At 44.4% G+C, this 25328-nt stretch overlaps 3 protein-coding genes across 15 annotated transcripts in view; 2 read left to right on the top strand and 1 right to left on the bottom strand.

Moving 5' to 3' along the window:
- LOC105469097 (cleavage and polyadenylation specific factor 4 like) overlaps positions 1 to 6160 on the top strand; it is a 36508-nt gene extending 30348 nt beyond the window's left edge. For all 3 annotated transcript variants that reach the window (XM_071083532.1, XM_071083530.1, XM_071083531.1), the window contains one exon: positions 3952 to 6160. In XM_071083532.1, coding sequence (XP_070939633.1) covers positions 3952 to 4048 — 97 coding nt within the window. In that variant the 3' untranslated portion in view covers positions 4049 to 6160. The remainder of the gene's footprint in view (positions 1 to 3951) is intronic.
- Positions 28 to 17979, bottom strand: MTNAP1 (mitochondrial nucleoid associated protein 1). Of its 8 annotated transcripts, none has more exons than XM_011719666.3 (5): positions 17842 to 17979; positions 17021 to 17126; positions 13390 to 14909; positions 6159 to 6266; positions 28 to 1956 (listed from the first exon to the last, which is right to left on the bottom strand). In XM_011719666.3, the coding sequence occupies exons 3-5, from the start codon at positions 14900 to 14902 to the stop codon at positions 1856 to 1858; spliced, it is 1722 nt and encodes a 573-aa protein (XP_011717968.2). In that variant the 5' UTR covers positions 14903 to 14909; positions 17021 to 17126; positions 17842 to 17979; the 3' UTR covers positions 28 to 1855. The 8 variants fall into 8 exon arrangements, 7 of the variants coding, with proteins under 7 accessions (XP_011717968.2, XP_011717967.2, XP_011717966.2 ...); XM_011719665.3 differs by having other exon boundaries at positions 17837 to 17964; XM_011719664.3 differs by having other exon boundaries at positions 17021 to 17189; positions 17842 to 17933.
- Positions 17842 to 25328, top strand: part of VCF1 (VCP nuclear cofactor family member 1) — a 24215-nt gene continuing 16728 nt past the window's right edge. For 2 of the 4 annotated variants that reach the window (XM_011719675.2, XM_011719674.2), the window contains exons 1-2: positions 17863 to 18245; positions 23029 to 23128. In XM_011719675.2, coding sequence (XP_011717977.1) covers positions 18025 to 18245; positions 23029 to 23128 — 321 coding nt within the window. In that variant the 5' untranslated portion in view covers positions 17863 to 18024. Of the gene's footprint in view, positions 18246 to 22542; positions 22667 to 23028; positions 23129 to 25328 lie in introns of those variants that run through there. The other 2 variants (XM_011719677.3, XM_011719676.3) reach the window with 2 other exon arrangements.

Here is a 25328-nt window from a genome sequence, read left to right as displayed (position 1 = left end):
TGCCCCATAAAGCATAAAAGAGTCTGCTGATAATAAAATGATTTTATTTTTAACAGCTAAAATAAATTTTAATGTGCATTAGAAAAACTACACGTTCCCAAGTAAACTCAGTCTTTCAGATATTATTATTCAGGATTAAACGAGGCTGCCCTGAGGTTAGTCCACTTATACAGACCACGTGTGAGTTACAACCGGGGTGTTCAAGCATGCCCCTGAGTATTTTCAACTTTTAGTAACAGTATCTTCTAATACGTCCTCTCAAGCATGGAGAGTAGCCTGGGTGTCACCATGCCTCTTCTGCAGGATGGATGGGAAGGTGAATACGGATTATGTGTATGGATTCTCATGCTCCCATTTGTATGCACCTTGCAGGAAGATTTGGGAATTCAAGCTGCTGCCTGGAAGCAAGATCTAAGCATTGCTTCTTACCTAGTGGGGCTCTCACCAATGCCACAGACTGGGCAGAACACGACTTTCACCCCCTCTCCTTCTGGAGCATGATTTTATTTACTTTTTTTTGAGACAGAGTCTGGCTCTGTTGCCCAGGTTGGAGTGCAGTGGCATGCTCTTGGCTCAGAAACTTCTGCCTCCTGGGTTTAGGCCATTCTCCTGCCTCAGCCTCCCGAGTAGCTTGGATTACAGGCACCTGCCACCATAGCTGGCCAATTTTTGTATTTTTAGTAGAGACAGGGTTTCATCATGTTGGCCAGGCTGGTCTTGAACTCCTGACCTCAAGTGATCTGCCCGCCTCGGCCTCCCAAAGTGCTGGAATTTACAGGCATGAGCCACCACGCCCAGCCTGGAGCATGATTTTAAGAGACAAAATTTATAAGGCTGTTTAAAATGGTAAATCATGTTAGAGCGTTTTTCCTTGGCTCTGTGAAGAGATGAGTAGTTACTCCATCTCACACCTGAAGCGTGGACTTGTCCGCTATTTGTTCTGAAGAGTCTTGTCTTTCTGGATGAAGCTTTTAATCTGGTGACCACATACATGATTGGAACTGGCTGTGCAAATGAACTTATAGCAATTTTACATATATGAGCGAAAAATGTATCCTCACAAGACAAGTTGACATCAGTATTGCACCCTGGAGCTGTGAGGGGTGCTTCCTGATCATGCTGAGTTTGTTTAGATCTAAATCTCAGAAAATAATCAATCAGCTATCGGTTTAACTCAACAATGCTCTTAAACTATTCTGAACATTAATAAGAGATTCTTGAAGGACTTGATGAAATATCTTCACTTATTTTCCCAACCCAGATGGCAGCAATGAGCAGATAAGGAAGCCTTTCCTTCCATTACTCTGTAGACATTTACAAGTAATTCCAGAATGTGGAGACTTTCCAATGGCTTCTTGAAAGTTACCCACACTACTTTATTTGTGGATTCTCAGTACCTAATTCAAAGAAGTCAGCGGGGAGTTTTTTTTTGTTTCCTACTATATGTGAGTTACAATTCTTAGTACTTAACAATGTCAACCAAAAAAGCTGTCTTCTTATTAATACAGGATCTCACCTTTGCCTTAAACTTGGCAATACAAGGCAGATCTCCTTTTAGGACTGATGGATCATTAAATAGTTCTATTCTCTTTAAGGAACTTATTTTCAGGGATATAAAATATTTACTGTGACTAAGTTAAACTTTTTCATTATGTTTTAGCATTCTGATTATGACAAGTGATACTACTTCATTTATAGCAGTGATACAAATGTTCCTGATAACCTTGAGGGGTGACAAGCTATCCCTTTATGCTACCACTACACTTAGGTGTTACGGGGCAATTCAGTGGGCAACACAGGGCATGAAGGCACTAGAGACAAGTCACAACAGGCTTCTCCTACTTAAATGTGCTTCCTAATCCAAACATGTTTTAGAGCGGCAATCTCCAGTCGTCTTCGCCACACCAACACACGGAGGTACTGTTCTCTTCCAGGGCAGGGGTCGGCACAATTTTTCTGTAAAGGCCAGATAGTAAATATTTTCAGCTTTTCAGGGCATATGGTTTCTGTTGCAACTACTCGACTTTGCTGTTGTCACGTGAAACAGCCATGGACAGCACCTAACCAAATGAGCAGGGCTTGTTTTGACTACATACAAAAACAAGGCAGTGGGCGGCTTTGGTCTCTGGGTCACGGTGGTCTGCTGCCCCTGCTCGAGGGAACTGGGGGACTGGGAAAGAGGATATTATTGAATGTCATTCTCATCTACCTTCTCACCTCAAGAGTTCCTGGTCTTGAGTAAGCACGCAGGGGGAGGTGTGGAGAGAATCATTAAGCATCTCTCCTAAAGAGCACTCACAGAGAATGGGCACAAAGCTTTCGGCAGGGAAGATTGTTCTGGGCTCCAATGAAGTTCTTAGTAATATTAAACTAAAATAACTGAATGTGGAACTCTTTCCCTCAACCACAACTTTTTTCCTTACAGAGAATTCTAGGATACAGGGATATATTGCCGAATACCTTAACTATGAGAATTTGTTGCATAATTAAATTACTCCCATTAGGGATGGAAAAGAGCAGGGGACTGGGAATAGAAAAGGTAGGTTAAAAGTAGCCCCAGCATTCCAGCTTTGAGAAGAGAGAGAAACAACGTACAAGTCAACATATGCTAGCTGTGACTTTCCTGTAGGTTTTTTGGGATTTTTGAGACACTTCCATCACCCAGGCTGGAATGCAATGGCATAATCTCAGCTGACTGCAGCCTCTGCCTCCGGGGCTCAAGGGATTCTCTCGCCTCAGCCTCCTGAGCAGCTGGGACTACAGGCATGTGCCACTGAGCTTGGCGACTTTTTACGTTTTTCTGTAGAGATGGGTTTCACCACGTTGCACAGGCTGATCCTGAACTCTTGACCTCATGATCCACCCGCCTTGGCCTCCCAAAGTGCTGGGATTACAAGCGTGAGCCACTGCACCCGGCATTCCTGTAGTTTTAAAAGAGCTGGGACATAAGAGGAACTGACCTCATGTATTTTGGGATGAGGATACCACAAGCAAAGCTGAGGCAGAGGGGTGTATGCGTGTGATATACAACTAACCCTCTATGTTAGAAAGGAGGTTGGGGAAACACTTATCCATTGATGCTGCCTAAATTTCCTCAAAGCTTTTTCTACCTGTAAGTATCCAAGTTACTCTCTATGGGCCAAAGCGGAAGTAAAAAAATCAGACACTGAATAGTTTGATGAGATGAAGAAACACAGAAAATCCACCAGCCAAAAACAATCCTAACAAATTGAGAGGAATTTCGCAGTAATACACAGAAACTCTTGAGAAAGGGATAGGGGTGGGATTCTGAAAAGTTTCCAGGAAGAGATGATAAGTTAGCCACCTGGTCACTATTATACTCAATTAAGATGTATAAAATGTGATTTAACATTATAGTTAGTGTGCTATTTTAAAAATCATCTTAAAAATATTTGTAAGGTTTTTTTGCGGAGGCTTACCTGCAACTCGAATGCCCATCCTTAGCTCCTGTGTTTCTCGCACCTATCAAGATCTGGTCAAGGGCCCCAGAGACCCTAAGGGGAAGGGCCTGATGTGGGCTTATTTTCTGCCAATTCAGATACTCTCCTGTATCAACATATAGGTAGTAGTCTGGTATCTCATATAGATGAATGGTAATGAGATACTAGGTTTTTACTGAGAAATAACTTTTTATTTTTAATGATGAACTTTGTCATCTTCACATCTCCTTGAATTATAACTTTATGATTAAACAAAACTAGTTTTTCTCTAATTCTCAGTTGTTCTTGACAGCAAGCCAAGAACATCCAGACAGAACCAGATCTGTCTACGTTAATAATAAATTTACTTCCTGTATCATTATTTTAGATTCCAATAATTTTATTCTTTATTTTTTTTTTGACTCCCTCTCCCTGTCCCACATATTACACATTTTTAAATTGTTAAGTATGTATTGCAGTCGTCTCCACCGTACGCTCTTTGCTGTTCCAGAATAAGTGATGTCCAGGTCAACACCACTTACGCCAGCGCTGCAGCTCTTTGGATAAACAGAGACAAATGTAAGGATCCAAGAGGCCACTTCCAATGACTGTTGCTATCTCTTGCCTCTATAGATCATTCTGTTATATTTTTGTTTTATAAGTTTAGAAATAGAGTATTAAGCACAATGAGTTTGTTTCACTTTCTTCAGTCTCTGTTCACTAATGTTAGTTATCAAACAATCCCTTTCAGACTGGTAAAACTTTAAGAAAAAGCCCTTTTCTCTGTGGGAGAAATGACTCTTGGTTTTGGGCCTCTCCATTTATGCAGGACGATCAGAAAGGCACTCCTTTCCCTCACGCATGGCCAGGTGTCTGACACAAGAGATGGTGGCGAGGCCATTCCAGCCAGCATGCAGGAGTGTGCTGCTGCCCTGTTCCTGCTGCCGGACCTACCCGCTACTCGCTAGGCACTGATTTCATCAAACACATCCCAATTAGCATCCAATTGTGATTTTTTTAAAAAAGAAGTCTAGTGTGTGAATTATGTTGGCCTTCAGAGTTCATCGTTATCTTGTACTTTTATACCTGAGGTTTTCATCTGAAAGTGGGCTTTTTTTTTATTGTACAAAAATACTGGTGGTTTTGTTTTGTTTTGTTTTTTGAGATGCAGTTTCGCTGGTCGCCCAGGCTGGAGTGCAATGGCGTAATCTCGGCTCACTGCAACCTCTGCCTCCTGGGTTCTAGCAATTCTCCTGCCTCAGCCTCCCAAGTAGCTGGGACTACAGGCGCCCGCCATCAGGCCCAGCTCATTTTTGTATTTTTAGTAGAGACAGGGTTTCACCACGTTGGGCAAGCTGGTCTTGAACTCATGACCCCAGATGATCTGCTGGCCTCGGCCTCCCAAAGTGCTGGGATTACAGGCATGAGGCACTGCACCTGGCCCAAAAATACTGGTTTTTGATTGTACAAAACCAGCACAAAAATTTAATTATACAAACATACTGTATTTTTGATACCCATCATGTCTTTTTAACTATAAGGATATATTTTTATAATACAATACTTTGAAAATGAAGAAAGATATCTTGAATTAAGAGAAATGAAAGTAAAGTATTTTCCTTGTGGGTAAGACTTAGTGCAAGCTGAAACTTGGAGAATGGCACTTTGGTTTTTAAGTGTTCAAAGTAGATTAACTGAGATAGCAATAAGACTTAGACACATTGGTAAGTGACAGCTGTATTCTATTCCTCCTCCTTTCTTTTGTGGTATAAAAGTGTTTGGTTTCAATGCCAAAAACGTGCTCTTAGGCACCGAGGAAAAGCACCTTCCACTGGAGCAAGGAAACAGTTCTTAGGTATCTGACCTTTTGGCAGGGAAGGAAAAAAAAGCTAGAAAGGCTGAGTGCAGTGGCTCATGTCTGTAACCCCAGCACTTTGGGAGGCCAAGAAAAGTGGATCACCAGGGGTTAGGAGTTCAAGACCAGCCTGGCCAATATGGTGAAAACCCTGTCTCTACTAAAAATACGAAAAGTTAGCCAGGCTGGTGACATACACCTGTAGTTCCAGCTATTCGGGAGGCGGAGGTTGCAGTGAGCCAAGACTGTGCCACTGCACTCTAGCCTGGGTGACAGAGCAAGACTCCATCTCAAAAAAAAAAAAAAAAAAAAAAAGAAATGGAGGGCAAGGACAATTATGTGAATTCTAGTCAAATCTTATACAGGCCATTACAACCAAGCCTCTAATAAAACCCCGGAGCCCGTCAGGCGCAGTGGCTCACGCCTGTAATCTCAGCACTTTGGGAGGCCGAGGTGGGCAGATCACCTGAGGTCAGGAGTTTGAGACCAGCCTGACCAACATGGAGAAACCCCATCTCTACTAAAAATACAAAATTAGCCGGGTATGGTGGCCCATGCCTGCAATTCCAGCTACTCGAGAGGCTGAGGCAGGAGAATCACTTGAACCCAGGAGGCGGAGGTTGCGGTGAGCCGAGATCATGCCATTGTACCCCAGCCTGGGCAACAAGAGCGAAACTGCATCTCAAAAATAAAAAAATAAAAAACCCCAGAAACCTCAGGCAATAGCTCATTCAGCAGGGCATGTCAGATACTGTAAAGCTGTTAAAATAAAAAAAAAAAAAAAAGCAATTCAGAGAATCCCTTCGAGGTCCACATAACGGAATGGGACCTGTTATTTAGGCTAGAAATATAGAAAGGCTTACTCAGACGTCTGAAACTCCAGCTACAACACAGGACGAAGTACCCTGTGAAGAGCATCGTGATGCCACCGACTCCACTCTTCCTTATGGTGGTGTTGCACCTGATCCAGCCTGTTCAAAAGGAAATACGGCTTGTTACAGTGACTGAAACTAGGGCCAGTATCCGCGGGTCATTCAAGTTTTCCCAGTTAGCATGAGTGATGGAACTGTAATTCAGAGATTTACACGCACATATTTTAAACACATAAAGGCTAACTAACATCAAATACCCTTAACTTGACTAGATTCAAATTTTGTTACTCTTGTTTTGGGTGTGTGGTTAAAATCTTTAGTGGGAGGAGGCTAATACAACTGGTTAACTTGAGGTTTAGAGTCTTTCTGGCTTTGGGAGGAGGCAAAATCAATATGGGCCAGGGAAAGTTGGGGGTAGGTATTAAAAAATACAAGCTGTTGAATAAATGGTAGTTATTAGCTTTGGTGCTTTCAATTATGTCAAACTCCAAAATGAAAACAGACAAGTGGAAAACTAGGAAGACAACAGACATTTTTTTTTTTTTTTTTTTTTTGAGACGGAGTCTCACGCTGTTGCCCAGGCTGGAGTGCAGTGGCGCGATCTCGGCTCACTGCAAGCTCCGCCTCCCGGGTTCCCGCCATTCTCCTGCCTCAGCCTCCTGAGTAGCTGGGACTACAGGCGCCCGCCACCGCGCCCGGCTAATTTTTTGTATTTTTAGTAGAGACGGGGTTTCACTGTGGTCTCGATCTCCTGACCTTGTGATCCGCCCGCCTCGGCCTCCCAAAGTGCTGGGATTACAGGCTTGAGCCACCGCGCCTGGCCGACAACAGACATTTTAACATTTTTTTTCCTCCTCTTTAGCCTTGCTATAACAGCCTAAGAGAAACTTTTCCAAATGCCCGGAACCAGCAACAGAACGCAACAGTCAAACTCCAGCCTCACCTTTTTGTACAGCTCCCAAGAGCCTCATTAGAGAGAAGTTGGAGGTTGTAAGTCCGGTAGGGGGTTCCAAACTCCTTATATGAGTTGAGCTCTTTCCAACAAAGAAACTATGGTTCCAAACAGAAGTCACTGTCATTGTTTACCGAAACGTACCCCATTCCCCAACATCCAGTGCGGAAGGATCCAGGGCTAAGCCTCAGGAAAAGCATATTCTAAACAGGTGAATTAAACATTTCTGGCCGGGCGCGGTGGCTCACGCCTGTAATCCCTGCACTTTGGGAGGCCGAGGCGGGCGGATCTCGAGGTCAGTAGATCGAGACCATCCTGGCTAACACGGTGAAACCCCGTCTCTACTAAAATACAAAAAATTAGCCGGGCGAGGTGGCGGGCGCCTGTAGTCCCAGCTACTCCGGAGGCTGAGGCAGGAGAATGGCGCGAACCCGGGAGGCGGAGCTTGCAGTGAGCCGAGATGGTGCCACTGCACTCCAGCCTGGGCGACAGAGTGAAGACTCCGCCTCAAAAAAAAAAAAAAAAAAAAAAAAAAAAAAAAAAATTTCTGCATTGAACTGCAGCTACGTGTTGAAAGTCAAATCAATTACAGGTTGAAAAAACGTTTTTCAAAAGGCCAAGGGACCCCTGCAAATCAGGACCTCTACTTGGTTTTGGTCTGCTGAGTACCCTGGCCAGGTGATTGATGGGCATGTGCTTCATGAAGTGAGTCTTACAACATCTTTTTGTTTGTTTTTGAGACAGAGTCTTGCTCTGTCACCCAGGCTGGAGTGCAGTGGCATGATCTCGGCTCACCGCAACCTCCACCTCCTGAGTTCAAGTGATTCTCCTGCCTCAGCCTCCTGAGCACTGAGATTACAGGCACACGCCATCACGCCAGGCTAATTTTTGTTATTTTTAGTAGACATGGGGTTTCGCCATGTTGGCCAGGCTGGTCTTGAACTCCCGACCTTATGTGATCTGCCTGCCCCAGCCTCCCAAAGTGCTGGGATTATAGGCATGAACCACTACACCTGGCCTCTTTTACATCTTCTATCATCTGCTAAACATATCGGCCAAAAGCATGACTTTCTCCTATTATGACTGTGACTTGTCCACAGTCAACATGCCTGTTCTATTACCCTATTACTATTATTGGCCAGGAAACATTTCCTATTTACGTTCAGTATGTGAATAACTTAAGCAGAACCAGAAAAGAGGGCTTATGCAGGCTGGGCACAGTGGCTCACAACTGTAATCCCAGCATTTCGGGAAGCCGAGGCAGGTGGATCACGAGGTCACGAGATTGAGACCATTCTGGCTAACACAGTAAAAACCCATCTCTACTAAAAAATAGAAAAAATTAGCCGGGCATGGTGGTGGGTGCCTGTTGTCCCAGCTACTCAGGAGGCTGAGGCAGGAGAATGGTGTGAATCCGGGAGGCAGAGCTTGCAGTGAGCCGAGATCGCGCCACTGCATTCCAGCCTGGGCGACAGAGCAAGACTCCATCTCAAAAAAAAAAAAAAAAAAGAGGGCTTATGCTCCTTAATCACATTTCTCCTGCACCTGGTTTTCTCCATGTTTTATGACAGGTAATCTCTACTACTGATGGTTCTCTGGTCTTGGTTTGGTTCATCAGGATAAAGAATAAATTAAACACCGATAACAGGTTTAGCAGGTGTGGTAAAAGTTGCTGTGGATGTAAAAATATCCAAATGATCATTAAAGAGCAATGAAAAGAATCATGCTGGCTTCCAAGAAATTGCACAGAAGATAATTCTCTTGCAAGGTGAAGGTTAGTCTCTTTAAAAAAACCCATTCATCTTGGAAAAAATTTGAGGAAAATGGTGCAAAGAGCCAACTTCCTGAAAATTGCAACCATGCAGCAGTGTCAGAACCATGTGGTTCCCTGGCCTTGCCCTGCTTTCTCCAGTCCGGTGAGCCTACTGGCCTGACCTGCAGTTAATTCAGTAACTGTTAGCTCACTGGCCCTGCCTTTAAGTATCAAAGGAATGAGCTGGCTTCCTGAGAAGGGCACATGACCTATCAAAGGTCTTGCCCGAGCGAGAAAAGGTATAGCCCATTCTCTTATGCAAAGATTTCAATAAAACTCTAATTTGCAGTCACTGGAGACAGCCATTGCCTGGTGAAATTACAAAGCTTTTTGAGGAGCCAATGGCACCACCTTTTAATCCCTATAAATTGATGTGGCCTTGAAATCCTTGGCTAGTGGAGGGATCAGGGCTTGACCTGATCCTAGGGTCTCTCTCTTCTGGTATCTTCTGTTCGTTTGGTGGTAATCAAAGTCTGAACATTGATCCTGGATCCAACTTCAATAGTTTTTCAATTTATAATGGAAGTAGAGGCCCTATGATGATTACAGCTTATTTACCGTCTGATACAGAAGTACCAAACTAAGCACAGCATTTATTAGTTACAGACTATAAGCAATAAAAGGGATTAAAATAGTTTCTCACCACTGTTTGGAAGGAACTTGTTACTGAAGAAAAAATTCTATTTTCCCTTCTATATCCTATCTCATAACCTGGGTAATTTAATGTTTCAAGTTACTATACCTTATTACTGTGTTCTTGGGACCTAACAGCGAAATGTATTAATAATATATCAAACAAGGTAATGACTTCTCTCTGTGGTCTTTAAACTCTACTTGAGGTTTACTGTTTGGGATAGTTAGTAATTAATACCTCCAGGTTCACCTGACTCTTCTACCTGTGGTCTTTTTTTTTTTTTTTTTTTTTTGAGACGGAGTCTCGCTCTGTCGCCCAGGCTGGAGTGCAGTGGCGCGATCTCGGCTCACTGCAAGCTCCGCCTCCCGGGTTCACGCCATTCTCCTGCCTCAGCCTCCCGAGTAGCTGGGACTACAGGCGCCCACAACCGCGCCCGGCTAATTTTTTGTATTTTTAGTAGAGACGGGGTTTCACCGTGGTCTCGATCTCCTGACCTTGTGATCCGCCCGCCTCGGCCTCCCAAAGTGCTGGGATTACAGGCGTGAGCCACCGCGCCCAGCCACCTGTGGTCTTTAAGCTCTACTTCAGGTTCACTGTTTGGGATAGTTAGTAGAGTCAGACGAACCTGGATTTGAATCCTGATTCTGTCACTTACTGCATGAACATGGGCAAGTCACTTAAGATGTCTGAAGCTCAGGTCAGGCGCGGTAGCTCACGCCTGCAATCCCAGCACTTTGGGAAGCCGAGGCGGGCGGATTACCTGAGGTCAGGCGTTCGAGACCAGGCTGGCCAACATGGCAAAACCCCGTCTCTACTAAAAAGTACAAAAAAAAAAAAAAAAATTAGCTGGGCGCGGTGGCAGGCGCCTGTAATCCCAGCTATTGGGGAGGCTGAGGCAGGAGAATCGCTTGAACCTGGGAGGCGGAGGTTGCAGTGAGCCATGATCGCACCATTGCACTCCAGCCTGGGAGACAGAGCAAGACTCCATCTCAAAAAAAAAAAAAAAAAAAGATGTCTGATGCTCAGATTCCTTATGAGGAATAAGAGGGTGCGACAGTGGTGTCACCTCCGAGCTGTTAAGAGGGTTAAATGAGATAATGTATCTAGCATAATGATAGTCATAGTCATCACAGATAAGCGTCAGGTCCCTCCCTTTTTTTCCTCTAAAATGAAAAGTGTGCATCAGGGACATTCCTAAGCACTATAAAATATGGTACAGAAAATACACAAGTCCTTCAGCTTGCTAGAGAGATTTATCATGGGGGGAGTGTGTGCATTTGCAATTGAAAAACACACAGAAGGCTGGGCATAGTGGTTCACGCCTGTAATCCCAGCACTTGGGGAGGTTGAGGTGGGCAGATCACCTGAGGTCACAAGTTCGAGACCAGCCTGACCAACATGGAGAAACCCCACCTCTACTAAAAATACAAAATTAGCCAGGTGTGGTGGTGCATACCTGTAGTCCCAGCTACTTGGGAGGCTGAGGCAGGAGAATCGCTTGAACCCAGGAGGCAGAGGTAAGCAGAGATTGCGCCATTGCACTCCAGCCTGGGCAACAAGAGCAAAACTCCGTCTCAAAAAACAAACCAAAATACAAAAACCCCTACACAGAAAAGAATGGCACTACAACAAACGTGGTTTTAGTTACGGTGTATTTTCTACAACATGATTTAGTGGAAAGGATTAAACTAGGCCTCAGGAAACTAGGTGCTCCTTGCAGCTCTACTATTTATTGGCAACACAAAGTTGGACAAATCACTTATTCTCTCTGTACCCGTTGCATCATCTACAAAATAGGGATAAATTCACTCTGCCCACCTCTCAGAGTTGTGTGGCCAGAATAAAAATACAGATAGAGACACTCTGAAAACCACAAAGCAACACAAATGTTAATATAATTAAATGTGTTTATTACGGAGAAGGGGCTTGACTTTGTGACTACAACTTTGTACAAAAAAAATGTAGACGTTAGGCCTGTTTATAGAAGGTAGTTAAAGAAAATGTAGCTTTGGGCTAGCAATGTTCTGTTCTTTTTTTTTTTTTTTTGAGACGGAGTCTCGCTCTGTCGCCCAGGCTGGAGTGCAGTGGCCGGATCTCAGCTCACTGCAAGCTCCGCCTCCCGGGTTTACGCCATTCTCCAACCTCAGCCTCCCGAGTAGCTGGGACTACAGGTGCCCGCCACCACGCCCGGCTAATTTTTTGTATTTTTTAGTAGAGACGGGGTTTCACCGTATTAGCCAGGATGGTCTCGATCTCCTGACCTTGTGATCCGCCTGTCTCGGCCTCCCAAAGTGCTGGGATTACAGGCTTGAGCCACCATGCCCGGCCAATGTTCTGTTCTTAGTACACATCCATTTCGAGACCAGGCAAATAGAGGTTTAGTGAATATGACATCATTTGCAAAATCTACCAGAGGAGAAAACAATTTCCCTTTAGGAACAGATAATATCAGTTTTTCTCTTGCAAACCTGTTCTGAGTTGTTACAGGTCTCCTGTCAAAACAAGCATGAAAGTACCAATGACCACTACACAAGAGAGGTATGCTACTTTACAATAACCCTGCCCCTAGAAAAACTTCAGAAATGTTATGTATTTTAACTAGAGAGGTGGTCTAATAACTAAAGATGAGATTCAACAGAGAAAAGCAAAGATATTTCAAATGACTGTCAGGAACTTCCTGGCTCCTTGGGCCTTGGTCTTCCCTCCTGTTAACCTATTCCAGCCATCAGCAAGGAGCCTCTAGGAAGCTTCTGAAGAGTTTGATTCATAATCAAGGTGAGTTTCAATGTTCAGCCTTTCGCCCCAAGTCCTTCTTACCTCATCTCTCCTGTTTCCAGGCTCAATCACTGGTTTTACTCTTGGGTCCTAGCCTTTGTGGCCTACATTTTTTTTGTTTTTGGCCACATCCTCTATTTCTGGTCCTTGATCGTCACTGTTCATTTCCTGAGCCTCCACTTCCACTTACCTGCCTTGCTTGCCCTTCTTACCTGGCTAGTTTTACCTGTGTCCTACCACCTGCATCCTACTTTGCTACTCTAAATTCCTAGATGTTGCATTTGCCTGAAACCTAGAACCCATTTCTTGTCCTGTAAACTTAGAACCTATTTCTTGTACAACCTGGTCCTGACTGGATTCTCAACACAGTGCTTATTCTATCTAGCTGAATTTTGAAGTCTTTATGTTTTTCTCGAGTCTGTTTACCCATCCAGTTTCTACCGGACATGCCTCTTCTCAATGCAGAAACTCAACTGCTTTCATTATAGCCAGGCTGCCCTAGTGTAATCTTCAACTCTTAGGGGAGAGGAAAAGAGAGGGATAAACCACCACTACTGACCCTGAAGCAAGAAGTAATGTTTTCAGGACAATTTTTTTTTTTTTTTTTTGAGACAGGGTCTCACTCCCGTCGCCCAGGCTGCAGTGAAGTGGCCCATACCTGGCTCACTGCAGCCCTGACTTCCAGGGCTCAGGTGATCCTCCCACTTTAGCCTCTCAAATAGCTGGGACTACAGGTGCACCACACACCCAGCAAATTTTTTGTATTCTTAGTAGAGATGGGGTTTTCCCATGTTGCCTAGGCTGGTCTCGACTCCTGAAATCAAGCGATCCACCTGCCTTGGCCTCTGCCTCCCAAAGTGCTTAGATTACAGGTGTGAACCACTGCACCCAGCCTCTTTCAGGACAACTTTATGTGCAGTCTACTGGCATGCCTAGGTGAAAATAAACTGAATGACTGAAAATGTTGGTATCTTGACCCTTATACATTCAAAAGGCAGAGAAAGCATTTTGGATGGGACAGATGGCAAGTGAAAATAAGCTTGCTTACCTTGTGAGAGTCTTTCCCCCTGGGGAGTCGTAAGTTGTGGCTTCTGGGCCACTGCATTCCAACGCTGAGGCTTCCCTGGCAACACCCCTAGTCCAAGGTAACCAGGATAGAGCTCTGGAAACCACTCCAGTCCCACACAGCTGAGAAGGGTCTTCCTGCCAGCAGCTGCAGCATGATTGGTGAAGGGGCTCTGAGGAGTGTGATGCTGGGCTGAACATAAAGGACTCTGGCACCTAGTGTGTGATGCTTGGAACGGACTATCAGATTTGGGCTCCAGAGACAGCTGTTCCTCGGGACTCTCCGTTAATGCCTTTACATCAGGGACACGATTATGATTCCAGGCTTCTGCTTTCTCTTCTGGAAGAAATTTTGTAGCTAGAGAAGCAAGACTTTGACTACTTGACTGCGATACAGAATGAAACTCATAAGTTGTCTCCCTTGGAATGAACAAACTTAAATGTGGTCCTTCTCCTTGAGACTTCTTTTCTGTGACTGAATCATTGGTGAAGTTCTCACAGCTATGGCTCATGACAGTCCGTTCCTGCTTTTCTGTTGCAGACACACTTTTCTCTGCATTTCCTTTGCTCCCACACGTCTCTACTCCAAGAGTAAGTCCTTTCTCTTGTTTCTCCGTGACTTGGATTTTACCCAATGAGCTCATTTTAAGGCTTAAAATGAGTGATTCTGTGTTCTTTTCTGGAGTCTCAGTAACTGTAACATCAGTAGGGACTCCTGAGAGGTGATCTCTGCCTTTGGAATCTCTCTCATTGCTTAATAATGATATTCTTACCCTTTTAACCTCATCACTGACATTCTTTGGAGAAATATGACAATCACCAGTAGGCACGTCTAGTAATTTTACTAGAAGTTCCTGTCTTTGGGGATCAATTTTGTCCAATTTCAGATCACCAGAGGTAGTTTGTACATCATTAGGTACAGTTGAGGAATATTTTCTATCTTGATTTGACAAAGAAGGTTCTATTGAGCCAACCAGTAAAGACGCTCCAGCTTCTGAAGGATTACGTTGACTTTCTCCGAATTTAGACAAATCTTTGGCAAGTTCTCTTTTAGGAGAGGTTTTCTCTGATGCATAAAACTGAGCCTTGGTTTCTTCTTGGAAAGTAGTCTTTGGCTTAGTATTTTTTAACATTTTGAAGGATGGTTGGATTGGATTCTTGATGTCTTTATCTGCCTTTGTAGTAGTTGCTCTTTCCAAACCAACAGCTGGTAGTGGAAAGGTCTTCACTGTCTGTTCTGGTTTGTCCATCATCAACTTAGAATTTCTTTCTTCATTCTCTGTCTCTAACTCTTTCCCTTTAGCTTTAATTAAATCTTTGATTGGCCCTTTCATTTTTTTAGCACGTGGGAGTGTAGCTGGCTTGGACTGATGAACTTTTTGATCACTAGGTATGGTTGATCCTATCATCTTACAGTATGGCAAGTGAGATTTTAATCGTTTAAATGGCTTCTTACAATAAGGACACACTTCCATTCTGGGTGGATTATCACTCATCCTATTCCTGAAAAATGTAAATGTGAGATTATGAGAAGCACATAGTTTGTAAACATCAATATTTTACTTATGTGTTGTATCTTTTAAATTCATTTGGAACAAGCTAGATGTTTGCTACTTAAGGTTACAGCAAGTCAACTAGTCATTACATGAGGATAAAAAATTGTTTAAAAACCCATAAACATGTTATTCAAGGACAGAATGGTAAAGAATAAAAAACTTAGGCCAGGAACCAAAGGTTATTTATTTATTTATTTTGGAGACAGAGTCTCGTTCTGTCACCCAGACTGGAGTGCAGTGGCACAGTATCTGCTCACTGCAAACTCTGCCTCCCAGCATCAAGCAATTCTCTTATCTCAGCCTCCCAAGTAGTTGGGACTACAGGGGCATGCTACCACGCCTGGCTAATTTTTTGTATTTTAGTAAAGACGGGGTTTCACTGTGTCCGTGTTGCCCAGACTGGTCTTGAACTCCTGAGCTCTGGCAATCCACCCGCCTCGGCCTCCTAAAGTGCTGGGATTACACGCGTGAGCTACCACGCCTGCGCCCGGCCAAAGGTTACTGATTACAGCACAGGTTTCCAAAGTGATATATGGAATATCCACGAGGGTGCAAGAAGAAAATATTAGAAAATATTAGAATTCCCACAATCTAAGAATGAGAAATGAAGCTCTACTAACATTTAGTTAGTAATATGCATATATATACACACACACGGATATACATAAAATGTATGTATAATGTACAAATATATACATGGTAAGAACACAGTCCTATTTTTCACCTATACTTTTTTTTTTTTGAGACGGAGTCTCACTCTGTCACCAAGCTGGAGTGCAGTGTTGCTCACTGAAACCTCCGTTTCCCGGGTTCAAGTGATTGTCCTGCCTCAGCCTCCCGAGTAGCTGGGACTATAGGCACACGCCACTACGCCCAGCTAATTTTTGTATTTTTAGTAGAGACGGGGTTTCACCATGTTAGCCAGGATGGTCTTGATGTCCTGACTTTGTGATCCGCCCGCCCTGGCCTCCCAAACTACTGGGATTACAGGTGTGAGCCACCACGCCTGGCCTACTAATAGTTTCTAGTACAACAGATTACTGGCAAATTAGTTTGACATCTTTGTTAAATATATACCATGTAAAAAATTTTAAAAAACATTTATACCATGTATATTTGTACCTGTTACTCTTTAGAGTCCAGAAAAGAAAATGTTTAATTCCAATGTTTAGTCGAAAGTTATTTCCTTTCTACATCTCTTGTTCTTTCTATAAAGTTCCAGAGGGCAAGAAACCTATCTATCCTGCACACAGCTGTATGTAAAAACCTAGCACTGAGCCTGGCATACAATATTTGCTCACTAATTCTTTAGATATAAACGATTAAATATTATTCAGTACTACAACTGGTAATATCTCTGACCACCAACGAGATTAAAAAAGGTGACTGAAACCATTCACAAAACAGACACAATTTTGACCAACCCATTCATTAAAGCAACCAACTCACCTTATCCTGTACGAAGTCATTCAAAACAAAACTGTTTTCTGCCAACAGATTACAGTAATCATTCTTACTTTGTTGTTGTTCGGTCTTTTTTTTTTGAGATGGAGTCTCGCTCTGTCACTCAAGCTGGAGTGCAGTGGCACGATCTCGGCTCACTGCAACCTCAGCCTCCCCAGTGGCTAGGATTACTGGGATTACGGGCCTGGGCCACCACGCCCGGCTAATTTTAGTATTTTTAGTAGAGAAGGGGTTTCACCATGTTGGCCAGGCTGGTCTCGAACTCCTGACCTCAGGTGATCTACCCGCCTCGGTCTCCCAAAGTGCTGGGATTACAGGCGTGAGCCACCGCGCCCGGCTTGCTGGGATTACAGGCGTGAGCCATCAGTCTTACTTTGTTTGGAGGTACACACTAACAACAGGATGAAAGCCACAGACTGTTTATTTACAAAAATACACACAAATGAAGCCAGTCCATGGACCTTCGGCTAATAACGTTAGAAAGGGCTTGACACCTGCTAGACGTTTCTGCCTCCACTCCACTCCACACTCAATCCTACTTGAAACATCTCGGTACATTCCCAGGGTAACGTCTATATGTGGCTGTTTACTTACCCGAGCTCCTCTAGGAGGATGCTAGTTTTGCGGGTGCTTCTCCCGGATCCCCATTCTTCCCCGATCACTGTTCCCGAGTGTGGCAGAATGAAACGTGAATGTCAGCCTGTGTAAGACACGATGAGAAGGTGACTTGGCAGCACGCGCAGTGAGTAAATGCGGCACGGTACTGAATCAAAAACAAACACAGGTTCCGGAAAGCAGAGAGTTAAGACCTCCCAAGCCTCTGGGCTCAAGGAGGACCTCAACAGTTCCACTAATCCTCGCCCTCACCTCCGGCGCTCCTCAGCCACCTTTCCCTCCTCCGGCCGCGTTACCAGCCTGCCCACCTCCCCGCACCCTTCCTTTCCCTGAAAGCTGTTCTGATTCTGCCAGCGGAGTGGATGGGGTCGGCCTGGCAGATTCTGGGTCAGGCACCGGCGTTCCCGCAGCCCCACCGAGGGGTTCCTCCTGCGGTTCCAGGAAGACCCTCCGCCGGCACCCGATTCCCTCCCCTCTCCGCTCAGGACAGTCTTCCCCAGACCTAGAACGTGGGTCGCGGAACACAACCCCGCCCTTGGAAGCTCACCTCAGAGGACCGTCCTCACCTCGGAAGACCCGAAAGCCCAGGCGGCCCCGGCGACAAGCCCCGCCAGGGAAGCCCCCCAAGCGCCTGCCCAACCCCCGGCCAGGAAACCGCGTCAGGCTGTCTGCACCACTGCCGGATAGGTCCGCCTATTTTTAAAAATGTTACCTCACACGGATTCAACTCAAATACTTGTATGATATTATTATGACATAATTGAGTTTATTTGAAACCTGGCTTGACTTGCATACCGTACCCTCCGTTGGCTGTGAACAGGCGAGTGCTTCCGCCACCCCAGGGGAGGTCCTTTCTCCCAGAAGCTCCTAGTCGCTCCTCCCCCTCCGAGCCCGCCTCTTCCCGTGGGCGGGGTTACCGGTCGGCGCGGTTGGGATCGTGCCACTGCGCAGCCGCGAGAGGGCGGTACCACGGCGGCAGCGACATGGGGGGGCGCGGAGCAGACGCCGGAAGTAGCGGTGGTACGGGTCCGACTGAGGGGTACTCGCCACCGGCTGCGTCCACCCGAGCGGCTGCGAGAGCTAAGGCCCGAGGGGGTGGGCGTGGCGGCCGCCGAAACACAACCCCCTCTGTTCCCTCTTCTCGCGGAGCGGCGCCGCGTAGCTTCCCTCCGCCAGCTGCCATGAGCGAGCGCCTCCGTCCCAGGTGAGAGGGAAGGGACCCACTTTCCACTCGTCGCCTGATGATTTGGGAGATGGAGCCAAGGGGGCGCGCGAAATGGGGGTCGGAGCAAGTGTGGACCCGGCGGGGCTCCCTGTGGGGTCCACTGCGGGCCGGGGGAGGAGGGGAGAGGGATGCGCGAGTGATCGGATGCTTGGTTCTTGTGGGTAGCTGGAAGGTGACTCTCCGGGGTCCAGGTCTCCCGCCCCTCCATCTTTTTACCCCCCTATCGTTTCCTATTTGGAACGAAGTGTGATCGGTCCCGGAAGAGAGTCAGTGGCCCTAAAGCTTCCCTGTCCTAAATTTAGGAGGGTGGGGGGATGGGAGAAACGTCTCATCTTGGAGAGGGGGCCCCCTCAGGCTTTTGTGAGGGCACCGGGCGGGGAGCTGCCGGCTCCCCAAGGTCAGAAAGAAAGGTTGGGCTTAACCCCGCAGCAGGGAAAGATTAGGTTAGACCGAAGAACTTGTGCTATGAACGGTTGTGAACACAGAAGGGCAGATGACCAAGGCGGGTTATGGATCCTCTCTTGACTGTAGCATTAAGAACAAGCTGGATTCTAAACTGTTTGGATGCGGGGCCGTTTGATTCCGAAGGCGGGAGGTAGGATTTTGTCGCGATGCACTCGCTACCTTCCCAAGGGAGCCTGGCCCTTATATTAGGAGTTCTATGCTTGACATGTACTCCTAGAGTCCCGACTAAGTTGGGATTTCTTAATTTTTTTTTCCCTCTTAATTTCCTCTGCAAGAATGTGTGGAGGAGAAAGTTGGGAAGGGTTACCTCAGAATGCTCTTCATGTTCCGGTCTTTCCACAAGGATCCTTCTCTGAAATAGTTATTTCACGGGATTGAAGTTCTCAGAAGTATCCTGAGTTTATTTGGTCCCATGGTGGAAACCTCGGGTTCCCCAAGCTGCTGCATGGGATTATTGATTTGGGTCATGTAGCAAGTGGAGCATAAAGCCTCTCGTTGTATAGAAAAGAAGAGTGGACTAAATTTGAAATTGGGGGCCCAATTACAGACATGCTATCGGAATTAGGAACAAGAGCTTTAGATACAGCTTTAGATACTGACCCGACTGCCATGTTATTCTTCCCCAAACCCAGTTTATACTTACGATATTCTCTTGGGGTGTCTCACATATCTGAAGAAAAATCTAAATATTTCCTACAAATAAAAATTCGACTGTACACAACTAATCTGAATGCATTTATACTGGTAGTAGATTCCTTTTATCAAGTACACAAATAATCTCAACATGTTTTAAATAAGTTATTTGATTTGGACAGGCTTTTCTTGCCAGTGTTTAATGGAGTATGATGGGCCAGCTCTGCCAGCTCTAGGACGGTCTAAGATGGTGGTTTTTCGGCTGGGCGCGGTGGCTCAGGCCTGTGATCCCAGCACTTTGGGAGGCCGAGGCCGGTGGATCACCTGAGGTCAGGAGTTCGAGATCACCCTGGCCAACATGGTGAAACTCCGTCTCTACTAAAAATTCAAAAAAATTAGTCGGGCCTGGTAGCGGGCGCCTTAATCCCAGTTACTTGGGAGGCTAAGGCGGAATCGCTTGAACCCGTAGGCGGAGGTTGCGGTGAGCCGAGATCACTGCACTCCAACCTGGGCAACAAAGCGAAACTTCATCTCAAAAAAAAAAAAAAAGATAGTTTTTCAGGCTGTCACACAGTAGATTGGATAGCCACAGAGAGGTGGGTGTGTGGTGAGGGAGTCCCTGCTTATTGATTGATTGACTGATTGATTGACTGATTGATTGATTGACAGAGTCTCACTCTGTCGACCAGGCTGGAGTGCAGTGGCCCGTCATGCCTCACTGCAGCCTCAACCTCCCAGACTCAGGTAATGCTCCCACGTCAGCCTCCTGAGTAACTGGACCACAGATGTGAGCTATCACACCCAGCTAACCTTTGTATTTTTGGTAGAGATGGGGTTTCACCATATTGCCCAGGCTGGTCTTGAACTCCTGGGCTCAAGGAATCCACCCGCCTTGGCCTCCCAAAGTGCTGAGATTACAGATGTGAGCCACCTCACCAGACTGGGAGTCCCTGCTTCAACAGATCCTTTATCTCTTATATAGAGAGTATATTTTTACAGTAAGAAAGAAAGAGTTCTGTTACTTTTAAAAATAAAGTTTGAAAACCACTAGTTTCCATACTGTTTGTTTTGAAATGGAGTCTTGCTGTGTTGGCCAGGCTGGAGTGCAGTGGTGCAACCTCGGCTCACTGCAACCTCCACCTCCTGGGTTGAAGCAGTTCTCCTGCCTCAGCCTCCCAAGTAGCTGGGATTACAGGCACGCGCCACCATGCCCTGCTGCTTTGTATTTTTAGTAAAGACGGGTTTCACCATGTGGGCCAGGCTGGTTTCGAACTCCTGACCTCAAGTGATCTGCCTGCCTCGGTCTCTCAAAGTGCTGGGATTACAGGTGTCGGTCACTGTGCCCAGCCCATACTGTTTTAAGATTATTTCTATGCCCAATCTCTAGGAGATGACAGGAAGGTTGGAGAGAAATGAAATGATGGAATGTGATGGAATCAGCCATCTTTAGAAGTAGCAGATGCTAACCGGTAATCTGCACCTAGATGGTTAGGGGAGAATATAATCAGTTATAGGGGTGCCTGCTAAAATTATAACCTGGTCTGTGGCATTAATGCCAAAAACTAATCTGATTGATTGAACCGATAGGGATGAGCATGAAGCTGTAATCTTGCCAGTTGTTAACATCATTATTGAAAGCAGAGTGTTTCAAAGATGAGATCTGCTAAGAGCCTAGAAAAAGGCAAATAAAGAACAGGTAGAACTCTTTCTTAATCTGGTACCATCCAAAGGAGAAGGCCACCAATAGGCCAAAGAGATTATTCTGGTACTTTACGAGATCAAGTGATTTATGAGGCAGGGATATTTCATGTGACTGTCCCGGAGATTAGTTGAAATCCACAAAACAAGCTCATCTTTTTTTGTTCTTACACTTCCTCTGCCATGCAACCTCCTTGACATTCATAGTCTTGTCCCTGGAAAGATCTATCCCCCATTATAAATGAGGAGACAGCAAATTTTGATCAGGCTCATAAGTTTGGTTAGAGTGACTCAGCAGCCCAAAGCCCAGTCAGCTGTTGGCACGCTGATAAAATGAGTGTGTGAGGACCAGCAGCTGCTACTTATTCGATGAGTTTCTCTTTGGGTGTCAACTGGCCTCCCAGCGGACGTTGCTTTGCCTCTGCAGAACACTCCCACGCAAATTCTCTGATCATATTAGGATGATATTAGCAGTTTCTTGATTCAAATTTATGATAAAAGCACGTCTGTTTAGTGATTATTAAAACCTGGTATTCATCTTTTTTTTTTTAACCTCCATCTACTTCAGAGTAATGTGCAGCTAAGATCTGATCTCCTAAGAGAAAGGTAGGGAGCAGAAATGACGTCTTAGAATGAGGTAAATTACATAGCCCAGTGCAGGATGGTTGAAGCTTTATCAGAACCACACACTCTTTATTATTCCAAACTTAAGCTGGGATCCATACTCATTATTAAAGTTAGACCTATTCAGAATGTTGCAGAGTACGGAGAATTGAGCTCGGGGTGATCATTTATTTTCTCCAGTATTCAGACCTCAACTCAAAACCTGTAGGATTAAAGGCCTGCCACTGTAAGCCACCCTACTCTTATAGATAAAAGTGTATAATTATATAGAAGACACTGTATCTTCCAATTGTACATGCTTTCCAAAAGCTGTGTGTCCACACCAGCCTTTTGTCTCTCATCTATAGAAAGCTGAAACTTTAAGGGTTTTTTAATAGGTGCTGCTGCCATGTACATACAGACCTCTAGCCTATGCTGCTGGGAGAACGTTCTGCAGTGACGGGAATGTCCTTTATCTGTGCTGGTCAGTGCAGTAGCCACTAGCTACACGTGGCCACTGAGCACTAGAAACAGGGCTGCTGTGACCTAGAAACTGGATGGTTAATTTTAGTTAATTTAAATGTAAATAACCGTATGTGGCTAGTGGCTACCATATTGGACAGTATAGTTCCAGGCAATTTGACTTAAAATTTTACCTCCTTTAATTTATTTCTGTTTTCTAACGGGTTCAGAAATCGTTTTGACAGCACATAATTCTTAAATAGAGTACATACAAATTTGGTCTTTCTTGCACATCTGAGAACACTTGCCTAAGAAAGATGTGTGATTTTTCTTTAAACCTGGAAATTTTAAGCAGCTTATGCTATAATCTCATGGTAACAATCTAGTGAAGTAATTGTTATATCATAATACCAGCTAGTGTTGCCAGAATAATCAGGTTAATGTGACCAAGAGGTACCTTTATAAGGGTTTTCAGGGCAAATAGGCAAAGGCAGCCACTCTCATTTCAAATGTTGTCATATGGAAGGGAGTACAATTAGGTAACTTGGAATTGTAATTTCAGGGAGTGTAGAAAGAAGAAAACCTTAATTAGGTTGAAAGCTTAGTCATTAACCTCTTCCTGTTCTTGTTTTAGTCCCAACAGACATTTAAAATTGTTAAGTTTCTTTTTAGAAATGAGTTTTACTAATTTAAGCTTGACCTTCCTGCTGCTACCTTGTATTTTTGCGCTTAGTGTCCCGTGATGGTGTACTTTCAACCAATAACCTATCGGGATATCATATGGTGAATTATGTTTTCTCAGGCGAGAGGGCAAATTTATATGTTGTTATGGTTTGCAATTCAAGTGTCCAAAACATCAGTTGTTTTGATTTTTTTTTTTCTCCTTGTGATTTAATTTCAGGAAAAGGAGAAGGAATGGCAACGAAGAAGACAACCATCTTCCCCCCCAGACCAAAAGGAGTAGCAGAAACCCTGTCCTTCAGGATTCCTGGGACACAGAGGTAGGACGTGTGGCCACATAGTCTTGTTTTCACTGCTTCAGTGAAATAACCCAGTATCTGCTGTGTAATTAAATTTACTTAAAGAATAGTTTAAAATGACCTTACTTGATTACAGTGGTTTAACCTTTCTTTTTCCAAATCAGAACCTCTTTGAGGAAACTGTGTACCCTCTCCCCAGCAAAACAGTACATATCTGCACATAGTCATACATGCACACACTGATTTGTATTGGTTAGGAATTTTGTGGCTCTTTGAAAGCCTATGTTTGAACTCCCTGTTTTGTATTTCAGCAGCCAACTTCTTTTCTGGTGGTTTATAAACCATGAATTGTCCTTAAGATAAACATATTTTGTTGCTTCAATTCAAATGCCTTTTAAGAGAAACGTTAAGCATGTAAAATATGTAAGGTATGTGTATGCAAAATCCCATTTTTCAGTGTTTTTACTTTTCATTATTTTGTTCTGAAAAGAGCTCCTGTGGTGAGAGGGAAGGGGAGTTGGGTGTTCTTGAACTTTTTTACCATTTTTGATTTCCTGAAAGAGTGCTTCAGTATGCAGACCGAGGATCAATTTTCTGTGCAATTGGAAGGCTGCTCTATGCTGGTGAAAGGGAACCAATGTAAAGTAATGCTGCTATTAAGTTATGCACCTAGAGAGTTTGACCCTTAACGGGTGTCACACTAAGAGAAAAGCCTCAACAACAAAGAGCCCTAGCGTAACTCACAGTAGAATTCTTCCACACCCAAATAATTTGTACTTAATTAGTTCCTGATAATAAGATTTGACCTATATCCAGTCTGTCTTTGCCAGCAATTCAAAGTAACTCCCCCAAGGGGGAAAAATTGGGAACTTTCATGGAGGTAACATTCATTCAGAGACAGTGAACAAGTGCAGAATAGAATCCTTCTGTGTGGAGACCTGAGTTTCTATAGCTGTTTTTCCTCCTTTAATATTTTCCTGGCCGAGCGCGGTGGCTTACACCTATAATCCCAGCCCTTTGGTAGGCCGAGGCGGGCAGATCACAAGGTCAGGAGTTTGAGACCGACCTAGCCACATGGTGAAATGCCGTCTCTACTAAAAATACAAAAAATTAGCTGGATGTGTTGGTGCGCGCCTGTAATCCCAGCTACTCGGGAGGCTGAGGCAGGAGAATCGCTTGAACCCAGGAGGCGGAGGTTGCAGTGAGCCGAGATTGCTCCAGTTTACTCCAGCCTGGGTGACAGAGCAAGACTCTGTTTCAGAAAAAAAAATATATATATATATACACACACATATATATATACACATATATATATATAAATTATAATTATCAGAAAGGTAATTGAGCTTTGTTTAATGTAATAGTTGGGGAATCTCAGGGATGAAAGAAAACAAGATTAGAGGCTACCATGAATATCTAATGATAAAACCCTGTAATAGTAATTGAGTTTCCATTCTTATGAATTGTAAGACTGTTCATTAAAAGAATATGCAAAGATTACTTTCATGGTGTTGGCATCAGTATTTCCTTACTTACTTGTGTCTGTATGTAAGTCCTGCTATATGATGTTCATTTCAGTCAAGGGTATGGTAGGTCTGACTCTCTGTATTAACAGGTTTTTCCCTGTATCTGCCAGTTTTGAAGCCTGAGAATAGCAGTAGCAATTGCCATCTTTTTCTTGCTTTTATCTCTTGGTTAAAAAAAGAAAGAAACTGTCATCCTTTTTAAATAATTAACATTTTTGATCTCTTAAGTAAGGCAGATATTGTAGTGTTGTTTTTTATTTTTTTATTTGTTTTTTTTTTGGTACAAAATGACCTTTACTCTCTTTCTAAAATCTACGCATTGGTCTCACAGAAGAAAACAATGTCTTGTTACTCAACCTCCTGGGTTCTCTAGCTTGTCCTTACTTGTCCAAGAAATTCAGTTGTTGAGCCACTCCATAATCATTATCTGAAGGAAGGACTAGATTGTCTTTCTTATCATTTAAAGTAATTACTGGTAGTTTCTGTCTGAACTCACTGGTAGATCACCTAATGGGGTGTTACAACCATTAGTTTCAGCCTTGCTTACTGAACATTGACCAGAATAGCCTGCTGTGCTGTCCTGTGCTGTGCTGTGCTGTGCTGTCCTGTGCTGTCCTGTCCTGTCCTGTCCTATCCTATGCTGTGCTGTGCTGTGCTATGCTGTCCTGTCGTATCCTGTGTTGTCCTGTGCTGTG

The sequence above is a fragment of the Macaca nemestrina genome, chromosome 17 (genome assembly GCF_043159975.1).
Source record: "Macaca nemestrina isolate mMacNem1 chromosome 17, mMacNem.hap1, whole genome shotgun sequence".
Classification (NCBI taxonomy): Eukaryota; Metazoa; Chordata; class Mammalia; order Primates; family Cercopithecidae; genus Macaca; species Macaca nemestrina.
This window is presented reverse-complemented; position numbering and strand designations above follow the sequence as displayed.